Here is a 22,072-nt window from a genome sequence, read left to right on the forward strand (position 1 = left end):
CGAGAAATAATTTATGCTAAAAACTTGACAGAAAATCAATTTGTGTTAAAATAATTTATAAGAGTATAATGACATTATTTAATCTATAAAGTCAATTTTAGTTACTATACAAAACTTTGGTCCTACAAAATATTTTCCAGTACACAAACTCTATGATGACCTATCTAAAATATAAGGTGTAGAAAAGATACGAGAAGGATACGAAGGGTGAGTGAAGCATGAGAAGTCTAAAGATTAAAAAACAAGTGATGATGAAGCATCGTACGTGATATCATTACCCAACGTCATAACCCTTGCATTTCGGTGAACTTTCTAGTTTGCATAGTGTAATTATATTATTTTCCTTTTTGAAAAAGAAAAAAAAAAAAAGAGAAAGATGCCTTCGGGTGCAAGTAGTACGTACATACACTGATAAACACACATGGATAGTAGTTGAAAGAGAAGGTAGTATAAAAGCGACACTAGTGCCCTATCATCATTCATCAATTCAATGGCATTATACACAAAAAACGTTTCTTCTTATTTCACAGGCATTCCATCAGCATCATCATGGTTCGAGCTATATGCTGCCTTCTCCACCTTCATGATGCTTCTCAGAACAGCAATCAACGACATGCTTCCTCGTCAACTTCGTAACTTGATCACCACAAAGCTCGAATCTTTCTTCGCCAAGTTCCAGTCCGGCAACCAAGTCTCCCTCAAGATCGACCGCAGTTGGGACAGAACCTCCGGCAAGAACCGCAACGAACTCTACCATGCCGCACACGAATACCTTCCTTCAAGGATCAACAGAACCTACAAGACACTCAAAGTTGGCAAGCTTGAAGACTGCAAGAACCTCGTGCTTGCCGTTGATGGAAACCATGAAGTTGTGGATGAATTTGAAGGAAGCAAGTTCACGTGGATGCTCGATGAGAAAACCGAGAAGGATTCCTCCAAGCCCAAGTACACATTCATATTGAGCTTCCATGAGAAGCAGAGAGAGAAAGCCATGGAGAGGTACATACCTCATGTGCTGAGAACCTACGAGGCCATGAAAGCGGAGCAGAAGATTGTTAAAATCTACTCCAGGTCTTGTGATTACTGGGAACAGAGTGAGTTAACTCACCCTGCTACTTTTGACACGCTTGCCTTGGATCCTGAGTTGAAGAAATCCATCATTGATGACTTGGATCGGTTCTTGAGGAGGAAGGAGCTGTACAAGAGAGTCGGGAAGCCATGGAAACGGGGATACCTCTTGTACGGACCTCCAGGAACTGGGAAATCTAGCTTGGTTGCGGCCATTGCTAACTACTTGAAGTTCGATGTGTATGATTTGGAGCTTAACTCTGTTTTCTCCAACTCGGATCTCATGAGAGCAATTAGGAACACATCAAACCGTTCCATTATTGTGATTGAAGACATTGATTGTAACAAAGAGGTGCAGCCTCGATCAGCAACGGAAGGCCTTTCAAATCCCCAAGATTCAGAGTGTGACAAGGACGGGTTCGGGAAGGGAAAGGGGTTTACACTCTCTGGTTTGCTGAACTACATGGATGGGTTGTGGTCAAGCTGTGGAGAAGAGAGGATCATGGTGTTCACCACAAACCACAAAGAGAGGATTGATGGGGCGTTGCTGAGGCCGGGTCGCATGGACATGCACATCAACTTGTCATTTCTTAAGGGTAAAGGCTTCAGAGTCTTGGCTTCCAATTATCTTGGACTTGATGGCCATCACCCTCTCTTTCAGCAGATCGATGACTTGTTGGAAAAAACAGAGGTCACCCCTGCAGTTGTGGCTGAGCACCTTATGAGATACGAGGACCCTCATCATTCTTTGGAAGCAATTGTCAAATTCCTCACACAGATGGACGCGCAGAATCAAGTGGAGTTGCAATTCACTTCTACTACTACTACTACACAATCAACTTAGCAGCTTTCATTATGACCAATGAGACAACATTAATAAATCAAACTTGTCCTTTGGTTGTGTGGATGTACATGGGTTTTCCTTAAACCTGAAAAACCACTTCATTGCCAAAAATCTTGTGTATCGTGATATTTATCGTGAATAAGTGGACGCTTTTCAAATTGTTTTATTTTGTTTTAATGTTTATATATTCCATTATTTTTCAAAGCAGTCAGCACAGTCGCAAGCATCAAAATAATACGTGATGCTAGCAGTTATGAATATACATACAAGCAAAAACCAAGTTCCATTGCCTCTGAGGGTAGGTCAGGGCAGGAATTTTAATATTCATTTATTTATTTATTAATTCACCTAAACAAGGCCAATACTGGTGCAGAAATCCCTCACTAGTACTGTCTTTTGAAACAAAATTAATTATTATATATTTATGTGTGTATATATATATATAGTTTAATTTATTTTTAATATTTATTTTATATTTTAATATATATTTTATTTTAATTATTAATTTAAGCGGTTGATTTTAACGAATATTTAACGTAATTACTTCTGCAAACAATAGAAGCAGCAGTGCCAGCATAGCTGCTCTTCCATTCCAAGTTTCGGCACTTTTAGTCCAATCCCATCCCCACACCAATACTGGTGGTGGCGGCAACTCCCTGCGATGGGACTAGGGGTGCACATGGCCGGGTGAAGTCGGGTTTGATGTGACCTAGACCCGACCCGAACCCGATCTTAAACCCGATGAAACCAATACACTTTTGGGCCACAATTATACCGAGTAAAAACCGGGTCGTTAACATTACATTACGTTGATACCTTCTTGTAAGCTAGCATGTAAAAATATTCAAATTTTCAAGACTCCAACCATTATTTAACATGGTAAAATTCACTTAGAAAAATATAACAAGAACCAACCCTTCTTTAAAATTAAAGCATAACCACAATCAATACTAAAACAAAACTACAATCAATACTAATATTGTCTAATAATACCAAATATTTAAATTAATACAAATAACACAATATATTATGCATTCTAAACATAAAACATTAACTTATAGTCTTATAATGACTACTAACACAAAATATTAAGATTTACAATACTTAAATTCCACATAAGAATAGTCATGATCCATCACTAATAACACAAAATATTAATTGTGTATAATAACCGGGCCACCGGGCCGACTTCGGGTGACCCGAGCTATGGCCCGGACCCGACCCGAAATAATGACCGAGTCTATTTTTGAGACCCTTATCCGGCCCTAAACCCAATGAAATCACACCAAATTAGCCCCTAAAGTGTTCGGGATCGGGCCGGGCCGGGTCTGTGCACCCCTAGATGGGGCTCATATGCTGCCAACAACTCTTCGACGCTGCCTAAATAAGGATGTTTTTACTAAGGATCCCGCTAGGGAGACAATAGACTATTTGTACAATGTGTACAATGGGCTATTGAGTTACAAAATGAACATCTCCCATACTATCTAGAATAACCATCCGAGTACTAACGATAATAAACATCTTCCCAAAAGCTTAAACTGATTTTGGAGTTCACTATGGCTCGAACTCTTGACCTTTCGGATCTAGGTTTCTAATACCATGCATGATACCACTCATCCCAAAAGCTTCAGCTGATGGGAAAAGATAACACTAATGATTATATCTCTAATACTCTCTAAACTTCCATTGTACACATTGTATAAATATTCCATTGGCTCCTCATACTTTTCCTTTTACTAAATCCTTTCATAATCAACTATTGGTTTTTGAACTTGTTAATCAGTGTGAAAATGACTAAAACATATGCTTTTAAATTTGTTATTTTTAAAATAGTTTATTATTAAAAATACTCAAATTATATAAAATCATTTCAATTTAATTTCTTAAATTTTATTTATTTATATTCTAGATATTTAATATTTGATTTATAGTTTTAGTTTTATTTTTAAATTTAAAGCTAGTTAATCTATAAGACACATTGCTTTTCTTTTTTAATTATTATTATTATTATTATTATAGTAGGATTAAAATAGGGTTTGAGTTGCCAACAAACTATCACTCAAATAACATAATCTCTCTATACTCACCTAGTGGTCGTAGATTCGAATCTCATTCCTAACTATAAAAAAAAAAAAAAGGTTTCGGGTTATCTTGTGTTGGGATCAGATGGAATTTTGAAGCAGAATAATAGCCCTTGTTGTTCTTCCTCTGTAATATAATTGTGTATGCAATTATGCATAGCTATTAGTAATCTACTAACGAAATACTGGAAAATCTTTTGAAGTCCTTAATCCCATTACATTGGACTCTTTTTTCTTTTCTTGGAATTTCTCATGTTCAATCATACTTGTTCACGAGCTCATCTGTTTCTATAGTTTCATTTTGCGCTCTGTTATTCTACCATTAAAAAATGCCTCTTGACTTTCTTCCTTACACGAAACCTTCACAATTTGGATGTTGTCCTTGGTTCTTCCTGCTTAGGTAATGCGTGGAAGCGATACCTGTTATGTACTTTCTATAGTTTATACATGCATCAGTTTTCGAATATGTTTTTGAATCTTTATAGACTGATGATTCCCACAAAGCACATTTATTTTTTTTAGCGGCATTAGTTTTTGTCCAAATAACTATATTTGCTATATCATTTTGAATGGAGCTATAAAAAATATAGGGGTAAATAGAATACTCATAATTAATGGGTCTCAAGATCACTAATTCACATGAATGATACTATTATATTTATCATTATTCAAACTCACTAACACTCAAAAAGAAATGAGTTATGCTATGTGTATACTAAAATCAGCCATCAAAATCAGCTACAGTATAAAATACGTATTGAAATACAAATATACATTGAAAATAAATTAAACCACATATGTATTTATTCATAAATATGTTGGTGGCTGATTTTAGTGACTAATTTTAATGTACAAATAGCATTTTTAAAAAAGAATAGAGAAGCATCTTTAATTTCTCATCAAAATTAAACTCATTTTCATTTCTAGGAACACACAAAACATACATACCTGATACGTGCATGCCTTTTATTAATTGTAGAAAAAAAAACAGACAGAACTTGCCTTATTTAACATTTATTAATTGTCGCAATAATTAATGAATACTAAATAAAGCAAGTTATTGCTGTTTTTGGCTGATTTCTTTGGTTACCAAACATTTCTGTTACGGCCTGGCCCAAACCCTCCACGGGTCGGCCCGACCCGAGCGCCACCCGACCCGGACGGTCACGGGTGATGCGCCCCACAACCGACCCGGATACGCGTCCCGGACAGCTCATTCATGGCTGTGGGAGAACGTCCCAGAGAAAGTGGGCCTATCCTTGTAGGGCCCACCCCTGACATAGTATATAAGGGGAAGGATTCGCCCTTCCCCCAAGGTACGTCACATATCACATCACCCCTTTCTTGCCTGCACACTTCATTGACTTGGGCATCGGAGTGTCTTTGCAGGTGACACCCCCCTTTTCCGCGTGAAGAGCTCGGGACCTCGCACATACCAGCCCGGCAGTCCACGACCTGACGAGCCCCTACCACTCCCCGGAAGTCCAAACCCGAATCGTCCGGTAACCGACCTACCGAACATTGGCGCCGTCTGTGGGGACATGTCCATGGACTTCGTGCTAGTCCAAACTGGGACAAGCTACGAGGCCGTGCCCGGTGGCGACGCCGCCGCGACGGAAACCCGACAACATCCCAAGTCGCCTCCGAGGAACGCAACACAGTCACACGAGGGACGCCCCTTTGGGGGGACTGGCGACAACCACGCCAGAATAATGCAAGAGCTACGCATAGGATGCAAGACCTGGAACGCCGGTTAGCAGATAGGGAACGCGACCAACGCACCCCAGAGCAGAGTCACTCCCGTTCTCGCTCCAGACGCACGCCTACCCCCCAAGCTGAGTCCGAAAGCACCGGGGAGTGAGGGCGCGCAAGAAGACGCCATGACCCCGTCATTTACGCCAGACGTGAGAGGCGGCGTACCGCTAATCGCAGGGACGAGGACACTCGTCGGGAGAACGACGAGGGAAGAACGACGGGAACACGGGGACCCGTGATAATGGGAGCGATCCCATTCCACCGTTCCATACTCGAGGTCCAGCTGCCAAAACACTTTGACAAGTCAACGGACATGAGGCACGATGGAACGCAAGACCCGCTGGAACACCTCACGACCTTCGAGGCCAAGATGAACCTAGAGGGAGTGGGAGACGAGGTAAGGTGCCGCGCTTTCCCAGTCACCCTCGCGGGACCTGCAATACGGTGGTTCAATAACCTCCCGCAGGGCTCGGTAACCCGCTTCTCCGACATCAGCCATGCCTTCCTGGCTCAGTTCACGACCAGAATTGCCAAAGCCAAGCACCCGATCAATTTGCTAGGGGTGACCCAGAAAGCCGGAGAGCCGACCAGGAAATACCTAGATCGCTTCAACGACGAATGCTTGGAAATCGACGGGCTGACGAACTCGGTGGCGAGTTTATGCTTGACTAACGGGCTCTTGAACGAGGACTTCAGGAAGCACCTCACCACAAAGCCAGTATGGACAATGCAGGAGATCCAATGCGTCGCTAAGGAGTATATTAACGACGAAGAAGTCAGCTGGGTCGTAGCTGCCAACAAACGGCAACCCCCCTACAACCAAACCCGCCACTACGAGGGTGGAGAAAGACAAAAGGAACATGCTAGGGACGGCGGTCCGAGTAAGGCGCCAAAGCCATTTCCCCGAGTAGGGAAATTCACCAACTACACCCCCCTCACGGCACCAATCACGGAAGTTTATCAACAGATAGCCGAGAAGGGGATACTGTCGAGACCCTGACCTCTGAAGGACAGAACGGGGGGAAACAAAAGCCTTTACTACGAATATCACAAGGGTTACGGGCACAAGACCCAAGACTGCTTCGACCTAAAGGATGCCCTGGAGCAAGCAATTAGGGACGGAAAGCTAGCCAGATTTTCCCACCTCATAAGGGAGCCGGGGAGACGGAATCGTGATCACGAGGGCGAGGACAGGCCCCGGGCGACAAAACGACGCCAAGAACCAGAGGAGGACGACCAGGGTCTCACGGTGGTGAACGTAGTAACGGTGAGGAATTCCGCCCCGAGGTCGAGATCGGCACAGAAGAAAGACGCCAAAGTCCTGGCTGTCTCCTCCTCGCCCGCGAGAAGTTCCCGGGGACTCCCATCCATCTTCTTCGGCCTCGAAGACCAATGGTTCGACGAGGTACCAGAAAGTCCCTCCATGGTCATCACGGCCAGAGTCGGAACTGGCCTCGTCAAAAGGATCCTAGTGGATACAGGGGCGGACTCGAATATTATGTTTCGCAACGTTTTTGATGCCTTGGGACTGCGTGACGCTGACCTAGCGACCCACCAGCACGGTGTGGTAGGGTTGGGTGACCACTTCATCAAGCCGGATGGGATCATCTCCCTACTGACCTCCATGGGACAAGGACAGAAGCGTAGGACAGTAATGGCCGATTTTGTAGTCTTGCGAGACTTTACAGCCTACAACGTCATCCTGGGGAGAAAAACCATCAATGACCTTGGGGCAGCGATTAGTACGAAGCTGCTCGTAATGAAGTTTATTACGGATGACGGATCCGTAGGATCCATCAGAGGGGACTTGGAAACGGCAGTCGCTTGCGACCACGCCAGCCTCTTTCTCTCAGGAAAAAGTCCAAAGAAGCATCAAGGGTCTTCCTTGCCGACCTGGATGCCAGAATAGACGACAAGCCTAGGCCCGAGCCAGAGGGGAACTTGGAAAAATTTAGGGTCGGTGACGGGGAGGAGAAGTTCACATTCATAAATAGAAATCTCCCCATGAATTAAAGGAACCTTTGATGGAGATGATCAGAGCGAATGCCGACCTATTTGCTTGGACGCCGGCCGACATGCCAGGGATAGATCCCCAGCTCATGTCACACTATCTGGCCGTCAAGCTGGAGGCTAAGCCAGTGGCCCAGAGGAGGAGAAAGATGTCGCAGGAAAGGGCAGAGAAGGTGGCCAAGCAGACGGCCAGCCTCCTTGAAGCAGGGTTCATCCGAGAACTGGACTACTCGACTTGGCTATCGAACGTGGTCATGGTGAAAAAACACAATGGGAGGTGGAGAATGTGTGTAGACTATTCCGACCTCAACAAGGCATGTCCCAAGGACTGCTATCCCCTCCCCAACATTGACGCGCTCGTCAATGCAGCGGCGGGGTACCGATATCTGAGCTTCATGGACGCCTACTCCGGATACAATCAGATACCGATGCACCGACCCGACGAGGACAAGACAGCGTTCATAACGCCGGGAGGGATCTACTGCTACAAGGTAATGCCATTTGGTCTAAAAAACAATGGCGCCACGTACCAGAGACTGATGAACAAGATATTCAGCGAGCTCATAGGCAAGACAGTAGAAATCTACGTGGACGACATCCTCGCAAAAACCACCCGACCCGACGATCTCCTAAACGACCTGGGGGGCGTGTTCGCGTCCCTCTGGCAACACGGCATGAGGCTCAACCCGCTTAAATGCACCTTTGCCATCGAGGCTGGGAAGTTCTTAGGGTTCATGATCACCCAAAGAAGAGTAGAAGCCAACCCTGAGAAGTGCCAAGCCATTCTCCAGATGAAGAGTCCGGGTTGTATCAAAGACGTCCAACTAGTGGCAGGAAGGCTGACAGCGTTATCCCGTTTCCTCGGCGCATCGGCAGCAAAAGCTCTGCCCTTCTTCAATATGATGAAAAAGGGGATAGCATTTGAATGGACCCCGGCGTGTGAGGAAGCATTCAACCACTTCAAGGAGATCCTAGCAGCACCGCCCGTGCTCAGGAAGTCCAAGGCTGAAGAGCCACTCTACCTCTACCTGGCAGTAACAGAGGAAGCCCTTGCAGCAGTGCTCGTACGAGAAGAAGGGAAGGCTCAGCAACTGATTTACTTCGTAAGCAGAGCTCTACAAGGCACAGAGTTGAGGTACAGCAAACTGGAAAAGCTGGCGCTGGCACTCCTAACCTCCTCCCGAAGGTTGAGGCAGTACTTCCAAGGCCATCGCGTAATCGTGAGAATGGACCAAGCAATTTGTCAAGTACTCCAAAAACCCGATTTGGCAGGAAGGATGATGACCTGGGCCATCGAGCTCTCCCAATATGACCTGCAGTATGAGCCTCGACACGCAATCAAGGCACAGGCGATGGCAGATTTCTTGGTAGAGGTAACGGGTGATCCCCACGAGGAAACGGGCATACGGTGGAGGCTCCACGTAGACAGGGCCTCCAACCAGACGTCCGGGGGAGCCGGGGTCATCTTAGAGAGCCCGGCGGGAGTCATTTACGAGCAGTCGACCAAGTTCGAATTTCCGGTGTCGAACAATCAAGCGGAATACGAAGCCCTCTTAGGTGGACTAACCTTAGCCAGAGAAGTCGGGGTAACAAGGCTGAAAGTGTGCAGCGATTCACAGGTCGTCACCTCGCAAGTAAACAGGAGCTATCAAGCCAGGGACCCCCTCCTGCAAAAGTATTTAGAAAAGGTTAGAGAATTGACCAGGCAGTTCCAAGAGGTCACGGTCCAACACGTTCCAAGAGAAAGGAACACACGGGCAGACCTCCTGTCTAAATTAGCAAGCACGAAGCCAGGAGCAGGCAACCGGTCTCTCATCCAGGGCATGGTGAAGGAACCAGCGGTTGCCCTCCATTTGACGGAGTCAAGCCCCTCCTGGCTGGACCCCATCACAAACTTCTTGGAACATGGCAAGCTGCCTGGTGATGAGAAAGCGACCAAAACATTGAGAAGGGAGGCGGCCAAATATGCAATCATACAAGGACAACTGTTCAGAAAGGGCCTCAGCCAACCCCTATTGAAGTGCTTACACCCCAACCAGACGGACTATGTACTAAGAGAAGTCCACGAGGGATGCTGTGGCCACCACATCGGGGGCAAAGCCCTAGCAAGGAAGCTCATCCGAGCTGGATATTACTGGCCATCAATGATGAGAGACTCCAAAGAATTTGTCAGAAAATGCGTAAAGTGCCAAGAAAACGCCAACTTCCACAAAGCGCCGACTTTCGAGCTGAGCCTACTGACATCTACACGACCCTTCGCTCAATGGGGAGTCGACCTCTTAGGGCCTTTCCCGGTTGGCCCAAGGCAAGTCAAATATCTCATAGTCGCCATCGACTACTACACCAAATGGATAGAGGCTGAACCACTAGCCAGCATATCCTCATCCAATTGTAGGAAGTTCATGTGGAGATAGGTGATAACCCGTTTCGATATCCCGGAGATCGTCATTTCGGATAATGGGACGCAGTTCACTGATAAGAAGTTCACGAAATTCCTCACCGGCCTGGGGATAAAACAAAGATTTTCCTCAGTAGAACATCCCCAGACGAACGGACAAGTGGAGTCCGCAAACAAAGTCATCCTACTAGGCCTCAAGAAGCGCTTAGACAACAAGAAAGGCGCATGGGCCGACGAGCTCGCTTCGGTCCCCTCGTCCTACCGGACAACCGAGCAAAGCTCCACCGGGGAAACCCCCTTTCGCCTAACGTACGGGGTTGACGCAGTGATACCTGTGGAAATTGGCGAACCGAGTCCACGGTTACTCCTCGCAGGAGTACACGAAGCGGTGGAAAAGGACCTGGTGGAAGAGACCAGAGAGATGGCCCACTTGTCAGAAACAGCACTGAAGCAAAGAATAGCCCTGCCTACAACACTAAAGTCCTCAGGAGGGACTTTGAGGAAAGAGACCTCGTCCTATGACGCAACGACGTCGGTTTACCGACCCCAGGAGAAGAAAAACTGGCGGCAAATTGGGAAGGTCCCTACAGAATCAAAGAAGTGCTCGGCAAAGGCGCCTACAAGCTGGAAAGACTCGACGGCAGAGAGATCCCGAGAACATGGAACGCAGGTAACCTGAGGAGGTTCTATTCGTAACTTGGTTGTCCCGACCAAGTGGCCTGATAAGCTGGATAGAGGTTTACTTTAATCAAATGTTAATTCCCAATTATTTACTTTTATCAAATGCCTACTGTGTTCACGAACTTGTCTAGCTAACGACTAATTCTTACTTGTCCAAATTCTTCCATTACATTCCAACGCGTACCCCGCGAGATCATACTCGTAAACGGCAACCCAGGATTGATCACCCCGGGAAGCCAACGGAACCATAGCCATATCGAACGGCCGCAATAATAAGACCACAACGGTTTCAAAAATAAAAAACCACGACGACCCCAATCGGGTTACCAACGCAAACGGCAAAACGGACACAAGCAATAAGTCCGCCCCGAAAAGACGGTAACGAAAATAAAACACCAAGCAAGATAAACGATAATAACGATAAGTCGACCAAGCGACCAGTTAAGCATAAAAGTTATAAAGTCACGACGAAATGTTCAACAAATCCACACCAAATCAAAGTTACAAGAAATCACTTCCGAGGCATGTCAACAATCTTGCCGTCTTGGATCGTCTTGAAAACCCCAATAGCCGACGTGTCGAAGTCAGGAGCCACGATCTTCACTTGGGCCTTCAGAGCATCTTCGGTCATGAAGATCGCGTTCTTCCCTTGCTCCTTGGTCGCTTTGTGCTTTTTCTTGAGCTCTTCGACCTCGGCTTTAGCGGCTTTAGCCGACGAGACGGCCTGGTCACGCTCCTTGGTCACGCTCCTTCTCCAAGACCGCCACCCGACCCTGAGCAGTGTTCATCTGGCTCTCTAGGGTCATCTCCCATTCAGCTAAACGGGCCACCGTCTCGTCGGAAGCCTTCAATTTCTCCCCGGTAGATGTTGCTTTCTCCTCAGAAGCCTTGAGCTTCTCCCCCATCTCGGACAACTGACTCTGGAGCAGCTCGACTTGCACCTTAAAGTCGTTGTTCGCCTTACCGGAAGATTCGAGTTTCCTTCGGAGAGCCTGCATTCCCGACAACTCGAACTCAGCCTTTCGAGCTATCACGGCCCCCCGGAGCAGAGTCCGGTACATCCATCTCGCCTGCCCAGCCAGGTCAGTCCCATGAAAATGCTCCTCCGTCCCAGGGATCAGCTGGGAGTCAATGAAATTCGTAGCATCAAAATTTCTTTCCATGATGGTGAGAGTCCCTTCCAGGCTGGCAGATGCCTTCCGCTTCTTGGGGGTATGAATAAGGTCCACATCATCATATTCTTGATGGATAGGAGACGAGTGCCCACCAACGGCCGCCTCTTCGGGAATGGGGGAAGCCTGCACCTCGGCTGGATCCTTTTAAGACATCCCGGTGTCTCAGGGAGAGGGCACGGCCTGATCCTCCTTCTCCCCGGAAGGGCCCCCCGGTTCCCCGGCATCCTTCTCGTCAGCCTTCTCATCATCGCTATCCTCCAAGAAGGTCTTGACCAAATTTTCAAGTCTAGTTACCGAAGCAGACATCTCCACTACAACAGGAAACCAAACACGTTAGTCGTGAAGTCGGGAAAAAACACAAGCAATGCAAAAACACAAGGCAGAATAGCTCACAAATATAATTCCTGGCGGACTCCCGTTCACCCATAAGGAGGTGGAGGTTCACGGAGTTCTTCCCGAAAATAGCATACAACACATTGGCGATCCTTTTATTTACAGAGGACATGCCCTTGTAGGTCACCTTTATGAAAGAGTTAGACCCCGTCCCGAAACTCCAATAAGTCGGGATGAGGCGTTCCCCCTCTAACGATAACTAAAAGGGATGGCGACCTTTAGCAGGGCGAACTTTGAAGAATTTGTCCTTGAACCCATGATAGGAGTCCTCGAACAGGCCAAATATCCTCCGGCCTTAGGCAGACCGGAAAGACAAAAACCCTTTCCTCGCCTTCCCTTGTTTGGAGGGGTTGGTAAGGTTGAAAAAGAAGAGGAAAACATCCACTGACGCCGGCAGCTCGAGATATTCACAGACCATCTCGAAACAGCGGATAGAAGCCTAGCTGTTCGGATGGAGTTGCGACGGCAACACGGATATCCGATTAAGGAGAGACATCTGGAAATCGGAGAACGGCAGCCGGACGCCGACCTGGGTGAACATGGCATTGTAAAACCAAATCCAGTCGGCGACCCGGGGAGAATGGAAATTAATCTCGTACAAATGCTCGTTGGGCGCAGGGACGAAGGTCTCATAATTGGTCTCTTCATCTGTCCCCCCGCACAGATATCCGGCTTGTCGGAACTCCGTCAACTCCTCCAGGTCCATCTGGTTCGGCGAGTCCTTTATGTCTGAGGTCACCCAGGCGTAGGGGTCATAGTTCGCCGCGGAGGTGGAAGTCTGGGAGACGACGCGAAGCATACCTACAGTAGGGGTACCACTCCATTAGTCTATGAGGTCGGGAGCCCGGAAAAACCCAAAAAACTACGTTTATCCTATTCGACAATTAAGATCAAGCATGGCCAAGGCTACACCTATCCTGAAAGCCACCTAAAAATCTACCCTGGAATGGTACCCCTCCCCTAACACGTCTACCTAGCATCAAAAGGTCATATAGCCACAAATTCCAAGCAAGACAGCAAGAACAAGCAAATACTAACAACAAGCAAACAACAACAGAGTAGAAAAAAGAGAAGTCCGAGGATTACCTGAATTTGTTGCGAAAGCTGGAAGGATGAGAGGAAGATGTTCGAGAAAACTGCAACAACACTCTGAAAATTTTGAGCGAGGAAAAGGAAGATAGCAAGGAAATGGAAGAAACAGAAGCATAAAAAGAAAGAAAAAGTGGGAGGTGAACTATTTAAAAACTGCCATCCAGGAAGCGCGAAAGATTTGGGGGCAAGATAGTATTTACACACGGGATTTTGCAACCCATTATGAGTATTTAATGCTCAGCGCGAGGAACGAAGCGGCAAACGGTTTCTCCAGCAACCAAGAGACACGCGCGCAGGGGGCATGTCCCTTCCACGAGCGGCCGACCTAACGATGATGAATGAAACGCGAAGTAACACGCCACTGATAGCTCCCACGGCTACCACTGGCGCGTGGGGCACTGTTACGGCCTGGCCCAAACCCTCCACGGGTCGGCCCGACCCGAGCGCCACCCGACCCAGACGGTCACGGGTGATGCGCCCCATAACCGACCCAGACACGCGTCCCGGACAGCTCATTCACGGCTGTGGGAGAACGTCCTAGAGAAAGTGGACCTGTCCTTGTAGGGCCCACCCCTGACACAGTATATAAGGGGAAGGATTTGTCCTTCCCCCAAGGTACGTCACATATCACATCACCCCTTTCTTGCCTGCACACTTCACTAACTTGGGCGTCGGAGTGTCTTTGTAGGTGACACCCCCTTTTCCGCGTGAAGAGCTCGGGACCTCGCACATACCAGCCCGGCAGTCCACGACCTAACGAGCCCCTACCACTCCTCGAAAGTTCAAACCCGAATTATCCGGTGACCGATCTACCGAACAATTTCTGTTAATTTTATAAGGAATAAAATAATCACAAATGATATCGGCGGTTCATTTTTTGCAGAAACAAACTTGCTAAAAAAATTTTGTTCAACTTGCATATGTAGTTGCTGATGATTCTAGTTTGACGGTCATTTGAGTAGCTAAGCTTTTCAATTTGTTCTTGAATTTCTTTGATGTTCCACCATTTAGTCAAATCTTGCAACTCCAATTTTGACTACAAAAGAGTTGTGATGATAATGACTAGTTTCATTATGTTTTTCTAATATCAAAATCAACTTTATTTAAATATCTAATATTCGCCTCGTTTAAATTAGGGCAAAAAACAGAAATAAGGCAAGGGAGAAAATAATTTACGTGAATAAGCCAAAACGAAAACTGCTTCATGAATCTACCAACGCACGTTTATATGTAATTCGAACCAGCTTGGTTCGAACTCCATTTCTATATAATTCGAACCAGCTTGGTTCGAATTATACATAAACACACGCACACACATAATTCGAACCAGCTTGGTTCGAATTACACACACAATAATTCATGATATAATTCGAATTATGCTGTTAAAAAATTAATAATTTATTAAAAAAATTTATTAAAAAAATTAATAATTTAAAAATTAAAAAAATATATATTTTTATTTTATACGTTAAAAAAAAGCTAACAAAATATTTAATTACGAGACTTCTTTAAAATATTAATGAGCTATCAATTCGAATTCCATACAATAATTTTCTGTCCATTTTTAATAGTTCATGAATATTTTTTAATAAATTTTTTTAATAAATTTTTTTAAATTATACTACAAAAAATATTTTATCCTATGCAAAATAATTTAAAAAAAATGGCTTAAAAAATGTTAGGAGTACTATAAAAATTTGTAATGTTATAATAACTTAGGTAAATACATGCATGTACTCAAATTTTAAATAAAATACTCTACATAGTCAATAATAATTTAGAAATGAAAGAAAATATTTTATTCCATACAAAATAATTAAAAAATATATTTTATTCTATACAAAATAATTTTAAAAAATAGTTTAAAAGATGTTATAAGTACTATAAAGTTTGTAATATTCTAGTGATTTAGGTAAATACATGATAAAAATATTTTTTCTTTAATTTCTAAATTATTAGTGACTATGTGGAGTATTTCTTTAATGTCCTAAGTCATTAGGACATTACAAATTTTTATAGTACTTCTAACATCTTTTAAGCCATTTTTTAAATTATTTTGCATAGAATAAAATATTTTTTTGTGGTATAATTTAAATAAATTTATTAAAAAATATTCATGAGCTATCAAGAATGGGCAGAAGAGTATTGTATAGAATTTGAATTGCTTACCATATAATTTGAATCAGAGTAATTCGAACTTCGCTATGCGTAATTCGAATCATGTAATATCTCACCATATAATTTAAATAATTTTATTAAAAAATTATCATGAATATTTTTTAATAAATTTATTTAAATTATACCATAAAAAAATATTTTATTCTATGCAAAATAATTTAAAAAATGGCTTAAAAGATGTTAGAAGTACTATAAAAATTTGTAATGTCCTAATAACTTAAGACATTAAAGAAATACTCCACATAATCACTAATAATTTAGAAATTAAAGAAAAAATATTTTTATCATATATTTACCTAAATCACTAGAATATTACAAACTTTTATGGTACTCATAACATCTTTTAAGCCATTTTTTAAAATTATTTTGTATAGAATAAAATATATTTTTTAATTATTTTGTATGGAATAAAATTATTTCTTTCATTTCTAAATTATTATTGACTATGTAGAGTATTTTATTTAAAATTTGAGTACATGCATGTATTTACCTAAGTTATTATAACATTACAAATTTTTATAGTACTCCTAACATTTTTTAAGCCATTTTTTTTAAATTGTTTTGCATAGGATAAAATATTTTTTGTAGTATAATTTAAAAAAATTTATTAAAAAAATTTATTAAAAAATATTCATGAACTATTAAAAATGGACAGAAAAGTATTGTATGGAATTCGAATTGATAGCTCATTAATATTTTAAAGAAGTCTCGTAATTAAATATTTTGTTAGCTTTTTTTTAACGTATGAAATAAAAATATATATATTTTTTTATTTTTAAATTATTAATTTTTTAATAAATTTTTTTAATAAATTATTAATTTTTTAACAGCATAATTCGAATTATACCATGAATTATTGTGTGTGTAATTTGAACCAAGCTGGTTCGAATTAGTGTGTGCGTGTGTTTGTGTGTAATTCGAACCAAGCTGGTTCGAATTATGTGTGTGCATGTGTTTGTGTATAATTCGAACCAAGCTGGTTCGAATTATGTAGAAATGTTCGAACTACATATAAACGTGCATTGATGGATTCATGAAGCAATTTTCATTTTGGCTTATTCACGTAAATTATTTTCACCCTTGGCTTATTTTTGTTTTTTACCCTTTAAATTAAGTTTGCATAATTAATTATTTGAGAAAATTCCACTCCCCTCCCCTATGAGATGCTAAAATGACACTCTCCTCCCCTCTATTTTATAAATATACATTTTCCTTCCTTCTAACTTTTAAAAAACCTCCTCTTTAATCCACTTTAAATTTTTTGTGTTAACTAATATTAATTTTATCCATTTTTTAAGAAAAAATAAATTATTTTTTGAAAAAATACCTATTAGCAAAAATTTTATTTTTTATCATTAAATTTTGTTTACCAAAATACCCTTTAAAAAATTTTTTTATTGATTAAATTGAATTTTTACCAAAATATTTTTAAAAAAATTAATAATTAAATTATTTTTTTCTAAAATACCTACCCTTCAATAATTTTTTAATTATTAAATTATGATTTTACCAAAATTTTTGTTAACAATTATTTTTATATTTTACTATTAATTTTTCGATATCAATATATATTATTTTAACATTAAATAAAAAAATCTTACTACTGTTAATATGTATAACAATTAATATATATTGATATTAAAAAATAATCTTACTAAAATTTTTTATTTAATGTTAAAATAATATATATAGATATAAAAAAATTAATAGTAAAATATAAAAAAATTATTAACAAAAATTTTGATAAAATTATAATTTAATAATTAAAAAATTATTAAAGAGTATTTTTAAAAAATATATATATAATTATTAAATTTTTTAAAAATATAATTTAATCAATAAAAGAATAATTTATTAAAGGGTATTTTGGTAAGCAAAATTTAATAATAAAAAATAAAATTTTTGCTAATGGATATTTTTTAAAAAATAATTTATTTTTTCTTAAAAAATAGATAAAATTAACAATAGTTAACACAAAAAAGTTTAAAATGGATTAAAGAAGAGATTTTTTAAAAGTTAGAAGGGATCGGAGGAGAATGTACATTTATAAAATAGAGGGGAGAGGAGTGTCATTTTAGCATCTCGTAAGGGAGGGGAGTCTCTAATTATTTCAAGTATTTTTTTAACTTGTAAAATAATTTAATCTTCAATAGATTTATAAAAATATTTGCTATTTATTTTTTAATATAACAATACTTGATCACAACTTCTTTTTTATTAATCATTTCTCTAATTTTATGAAGCCGAATATCAATATACTTAAATCTTTCATAAATTATTGAATTTTTATAAGGTGTCTTGTTATCACAAAATATCGCTATTAGAGTACTTTGTTTCTCGTTCAATTCTTTAAGAATTTTTCTTAACCAAATTACTTGTGTTGTACAATTTGTTGTTGCTATATATTCTACTTATATTGTAGAAAAACTAAAAAAGTAACTACTAGTTGTTTCTTTGATAACCATCAAATTGCACCAGAATTAAGATGAAATACAAATTTGAAGTACTTTTTTGTTTCTATATTTCTAATCCAATCACTATCAGTGTAATTGACAAGATTCACTTCATTAGTATTTTCATAATAAATTTCATTATTTAAAGTATCTTGGTATATCGAAAAATTCTTTTTGTTACTTGCAAATGGTTAGTATAATAAGGTTCTTTGCAATCCAACTCCAAACACGATATCTGATCTAGTTGTAATCAACTACCTCAGATTTTCAATCAAACTTTTGTAATAAGTGGAACTTACTATTCCTCCTTTATCTTCTCTCAATAACTTAAACTTTTTTTTATTGGAGTAGGAACTGATTTTAAATGTTCTATCTGAAATTTTTTTAAAATATTATTTATATATTTCTTCTATTAAATGAAGATTTCATCATCTTTTTAAACGACATTAATATCAAGAAAGTAAGGCATCGACTCTATATTCATCATTTCAAAATACTTTATCATAGCCTTCTTGAATTATACCATTATCTTTAAATTGTTGTCAGTAAAAATTAAATCATCAATATAAAAACACACGATTAAGATATCTCTAGGTTCAACAAATTTGATATAAAGAATATGATCAAATAAACATCTTCTAAAACTATTTTAAAGGTCCAATTTCTTTGATGTTTCACCATTGTCAAATCTTGCAACTCCAATTTTGATTACAACTCTCAATGAGTTGTGATGATAATGAGTAGCTTCATGATGTTTCTCTAATACCAAAATCTAACAGTAGGCAAGTTGCAAGCAGATAGAGTTTGCACGTTTAAGGTACAAGTCTACTGTTGTGCAAGCACTTGCTTGTGTTAAAACAATCTTTATGCAGCACAAGTTTGATTCAAACGTATATGTAGGTATTTGACATGAGATACTATGTTAGGTTGTTAACTCGCAATTCATTTGGCATCAAATGAAGTTCAAATAGCACCCATCCATTCAAATATCATCCGGCGGTTAATATAGATTGAAATCTATATAAAGATTATATGAAGTTATTGAAAGAGCCTAGCAGCGGAAACGACACAAATGTCCAACACAAGAACAATATGGAAGTACTTACAACACAATATGGCAGTAACTATAACAAGCAAATATAGCAAGTAAAGCAATAATAAGAACACACCGAGATTTTAACGTGGAAAACCCCCTCAATGTGAGAGGTAAAAACCACGAGTCGTCCAGACCAATGAAATAGCTCCACTATAATCAAATGAGGTACAAGAGAGTCTCAAACAAAGCACAAAAAAAGTGCATATAACCAGCCAAAACATCAAAGCACCAAAGCTTACAAATTAGAAGCAAGAAGATGAAATATACCCAAAAAAATAGAGCTACTGTCGAAGTCAATTTCTCCCTCTACAGACCTACAATTAAAATCTTCACCGTTCAGAATGAAGAACAAGATGTGGAAAATCTACACTCCAAATTTCACATTGATCCAACGGTGAAAGAATGAGAAATTACCGTTCCAAAATTGCTGCTCTGTGTAAAAATGGGAAACCTAATTTCTCTCTTGCGAAACCAATTTCTCTCACTGAAAATCTTCAATCAACATCTTCACCGACCAGAATAAAGAAAAAGATGATAAGAATACACAGTTTAAATTTTAAGCCGATCCAACGGTGAACAACTGAGAAGATGCCATTTGAAATTTACTGCTTTGGGCAAAAACGGAAATTCTGTTTTTCCCTTCTCTTTCTCTCTTTGGTGGCTACTCTCTTTCTCTCAAATGAACTCCAAAATCTGAATTAAGGTTGTGACACTAGGATAAAAGAATACACCCCCAAAATGTTGAACTTGGACCTCACAAAGGAGAGAAAAAAAACCCAACAAATCTCCCCCTTCTCGACTAGGTGGAGGCTCTCGTCATTCCGGCGATCAAACAACATGTTTCAAACTTTTCTCTTGACAATGATTTTGTCATCATATCAGCACCATTGTCATCAGTGTGAACTTTCTCAAGTTCCAACAATTTGGAATCTAACACATCCCGTATCCAGTGATACCTAACATCAATATGTTTAGATCTTGGATGAAAAGTAGAATTCTTGGCAAGATGAATAGCACTTTGGCTATCACACAACAACACATAACGGTCTTACTTGAAACCAAGTGCTGCAAGAAACTTCTTCATCCACAATAACTCTTTACATGCTTCAGTTGCTGCAATAAACTTTGCCTCTGTGGTAGAAAGTGCAACACACTTTTGTAGTCTTGACTACCATGAAATAGCTCCCCTTGCAAACTTGACCAAATAACCTAAAGTAGACTTTCGAGAATCGATATCTCCTGTCATGTCTACATCAGTAAAATCAACTAGCAAAGGTTTCTCACCATCAAAACTCAAACTCAAGTTAGTTGTACCTTTGAGATATCTCATAATCCATTTAACAACATTCCAATGTTCTTTACCTGGATTAGAGAGAAAACGGCTCACAGTACCAACCGCATGAGCAATGTCTGGTCTAGTACATACCATAGCATACATCAAGCTTCCAACAGTTGAGGCATAAGGAATTTCATCCATTGCTTGTTTCTCCTCATCAGTGGTTGGACACTGCTTGGTACTCAACTTAAAATGAGGAGCAAAAGAACTAGCAACACATTTGGCATCATTCATGCCAAACCTTTGAAGCACTTTCTTTATGTACTTCTCATGTGACAAATAAAGCTTCTTGGAATCTCTATAACGAGTAATAGTCATGCCCAAAATTTGTTTGGCAGGACCCAAGTCCTTCATAGCAAAGAACTTGCTCAATTGTTTCTTCAACTCATTAATCCTCAAAGCATTCTTGCCCACAATCAAAATATCATCCACATAAAGCAAAAGAATGATAAAATCATCATCAGAAAATTTTTGCACAAATACACAATGATCTGAAGTTGTCTTACGGTAACCATGCTTCCCCATAACAGATACAAACTTCTTGTACCACTGTCTTGGAGCTTGCTTCAACCCATAAAGACTCTTCTTAAGCTTGCACACAAAATCTTCCTTTCTTTTAACAACAAAGTCCTCCAGTTGCTCCATGTAGATCTCCTTATCTAAATCACCATGAAGAAAAGCTGTCTTCACATCCATTTGCTCAATCTCCAAATCAAGATACGCTGCTAATCCAAGCACATCACGAATGGATGACATCCTCACAACAGGAGAAAAGATCTCCTCATAATCAACACCTTTTCTCTGGCTAAAACCTCTAACAACCAATCTAGCCTTATACCGAGGCTTAGAATTGTGTTCTTTATTCTTGATTCTGAATACCCATTTGTTCTTCAAAACTCTCATACCTTTCGGTAGCTTCACTAACTCATAGGTATCATTCTCAAGCAAGGACTTCATTTCTTCTTGCATAGCTTCAAGCCATTAAACTTTGCTTTCATCTTCAACAGCCTCTCCAAAGCATTCAGGTTCTCATCCATCAGTCAACAAAATAAACTCATGTGGAGAATACTTTGACGAAGGCTTCCTCTCTCTTGTAGACCTTCTGAGTGCATTTGCAGGAATTTTCAAAGCTGGTTGTTCATCTTGATCATCATCACCAACTTCATCAAGTATCGGATCAATTGTTCTATCTTCACCTGCACTTGTATCATGCTCATTATTTTGAGCTTCAACTCTACCATCTTCTACCATAGGCATAGAGGGAGTAATATCCAAGTCAGAAAAATCATCACTAGGCTGAACCATTGGCTTCTCCGCATTATCAACATCCTTCAATGTTTGGTCTTCAACAAAGACAACGTCTCTACTCTGAATCACCTTTTTGTTAACAGGATCATAAAACCTGTAACCAAACTCATCCATGCCATAGCCAATAAAAATACATTACCTAGTCTTTGCATCAAGCTTAGATCTCTCATCTTTAGGAATATGAACAAAAGCTTTACATCC

General features: G+C 40.3%; 1 protein-coding gene and 1 pseudogene across 1 annotated transcript; one reads left to right on the plus strand and one right to left on the minus strand.

Moving 5' to 3' along the window:
* Window positions 1–257: 257 nt before the first annotated feature.
* Window positions 258–2,078, plus strand: LOC107642909 (AAA-ATPase At2g18193). The gene has a single exon (XM_088489156.1). The coding sequence runs from the start codon at window positions 491–493 to the stop codon at window positions 1,910–1,912; it is 1,422 nt and encodes a 473-aa protein (XP_088345282.1). The 5' UTR covers window positions 258–490; the 3' UTR covers window positions 1,913–2,078.
* Window positions 2,079–11,341: 9,263 nt separating this feature from the next.
* On the minus strand, window positions 11,342–12,003 carry LOC148563397 (uncharacterized; annotated as a pseudogene).
* Between the last annotated feature and the right edge of the window lie 10,069 nt (window positions 12,004–22,072).

Source organism: Arachis ipaensis, chromosome B5, assembly GCF_059453495.1.
Source record: "Arachis ipaensis isolate K30076 ecotype BB chromosome B5, ASM5945349v1, whole genome shotgun sequence".
Classification (NCBI taxonomy): Eukaryota; Viridiplantae; Streptophyta; class Magnoliopsida; order Fabales; family Fabaceae; genus Arachis; species Arachis ipaensis.

Bases quoted from the DNA above. Each gene is read 5' to 3' on its own strand.
- LOC107642909 (XM_088489156.1), top strand. From the start codon at position 491: ATGGCATTATACACAAAAAACGTTTCTTCTTATTTCACAGGCATTCCA.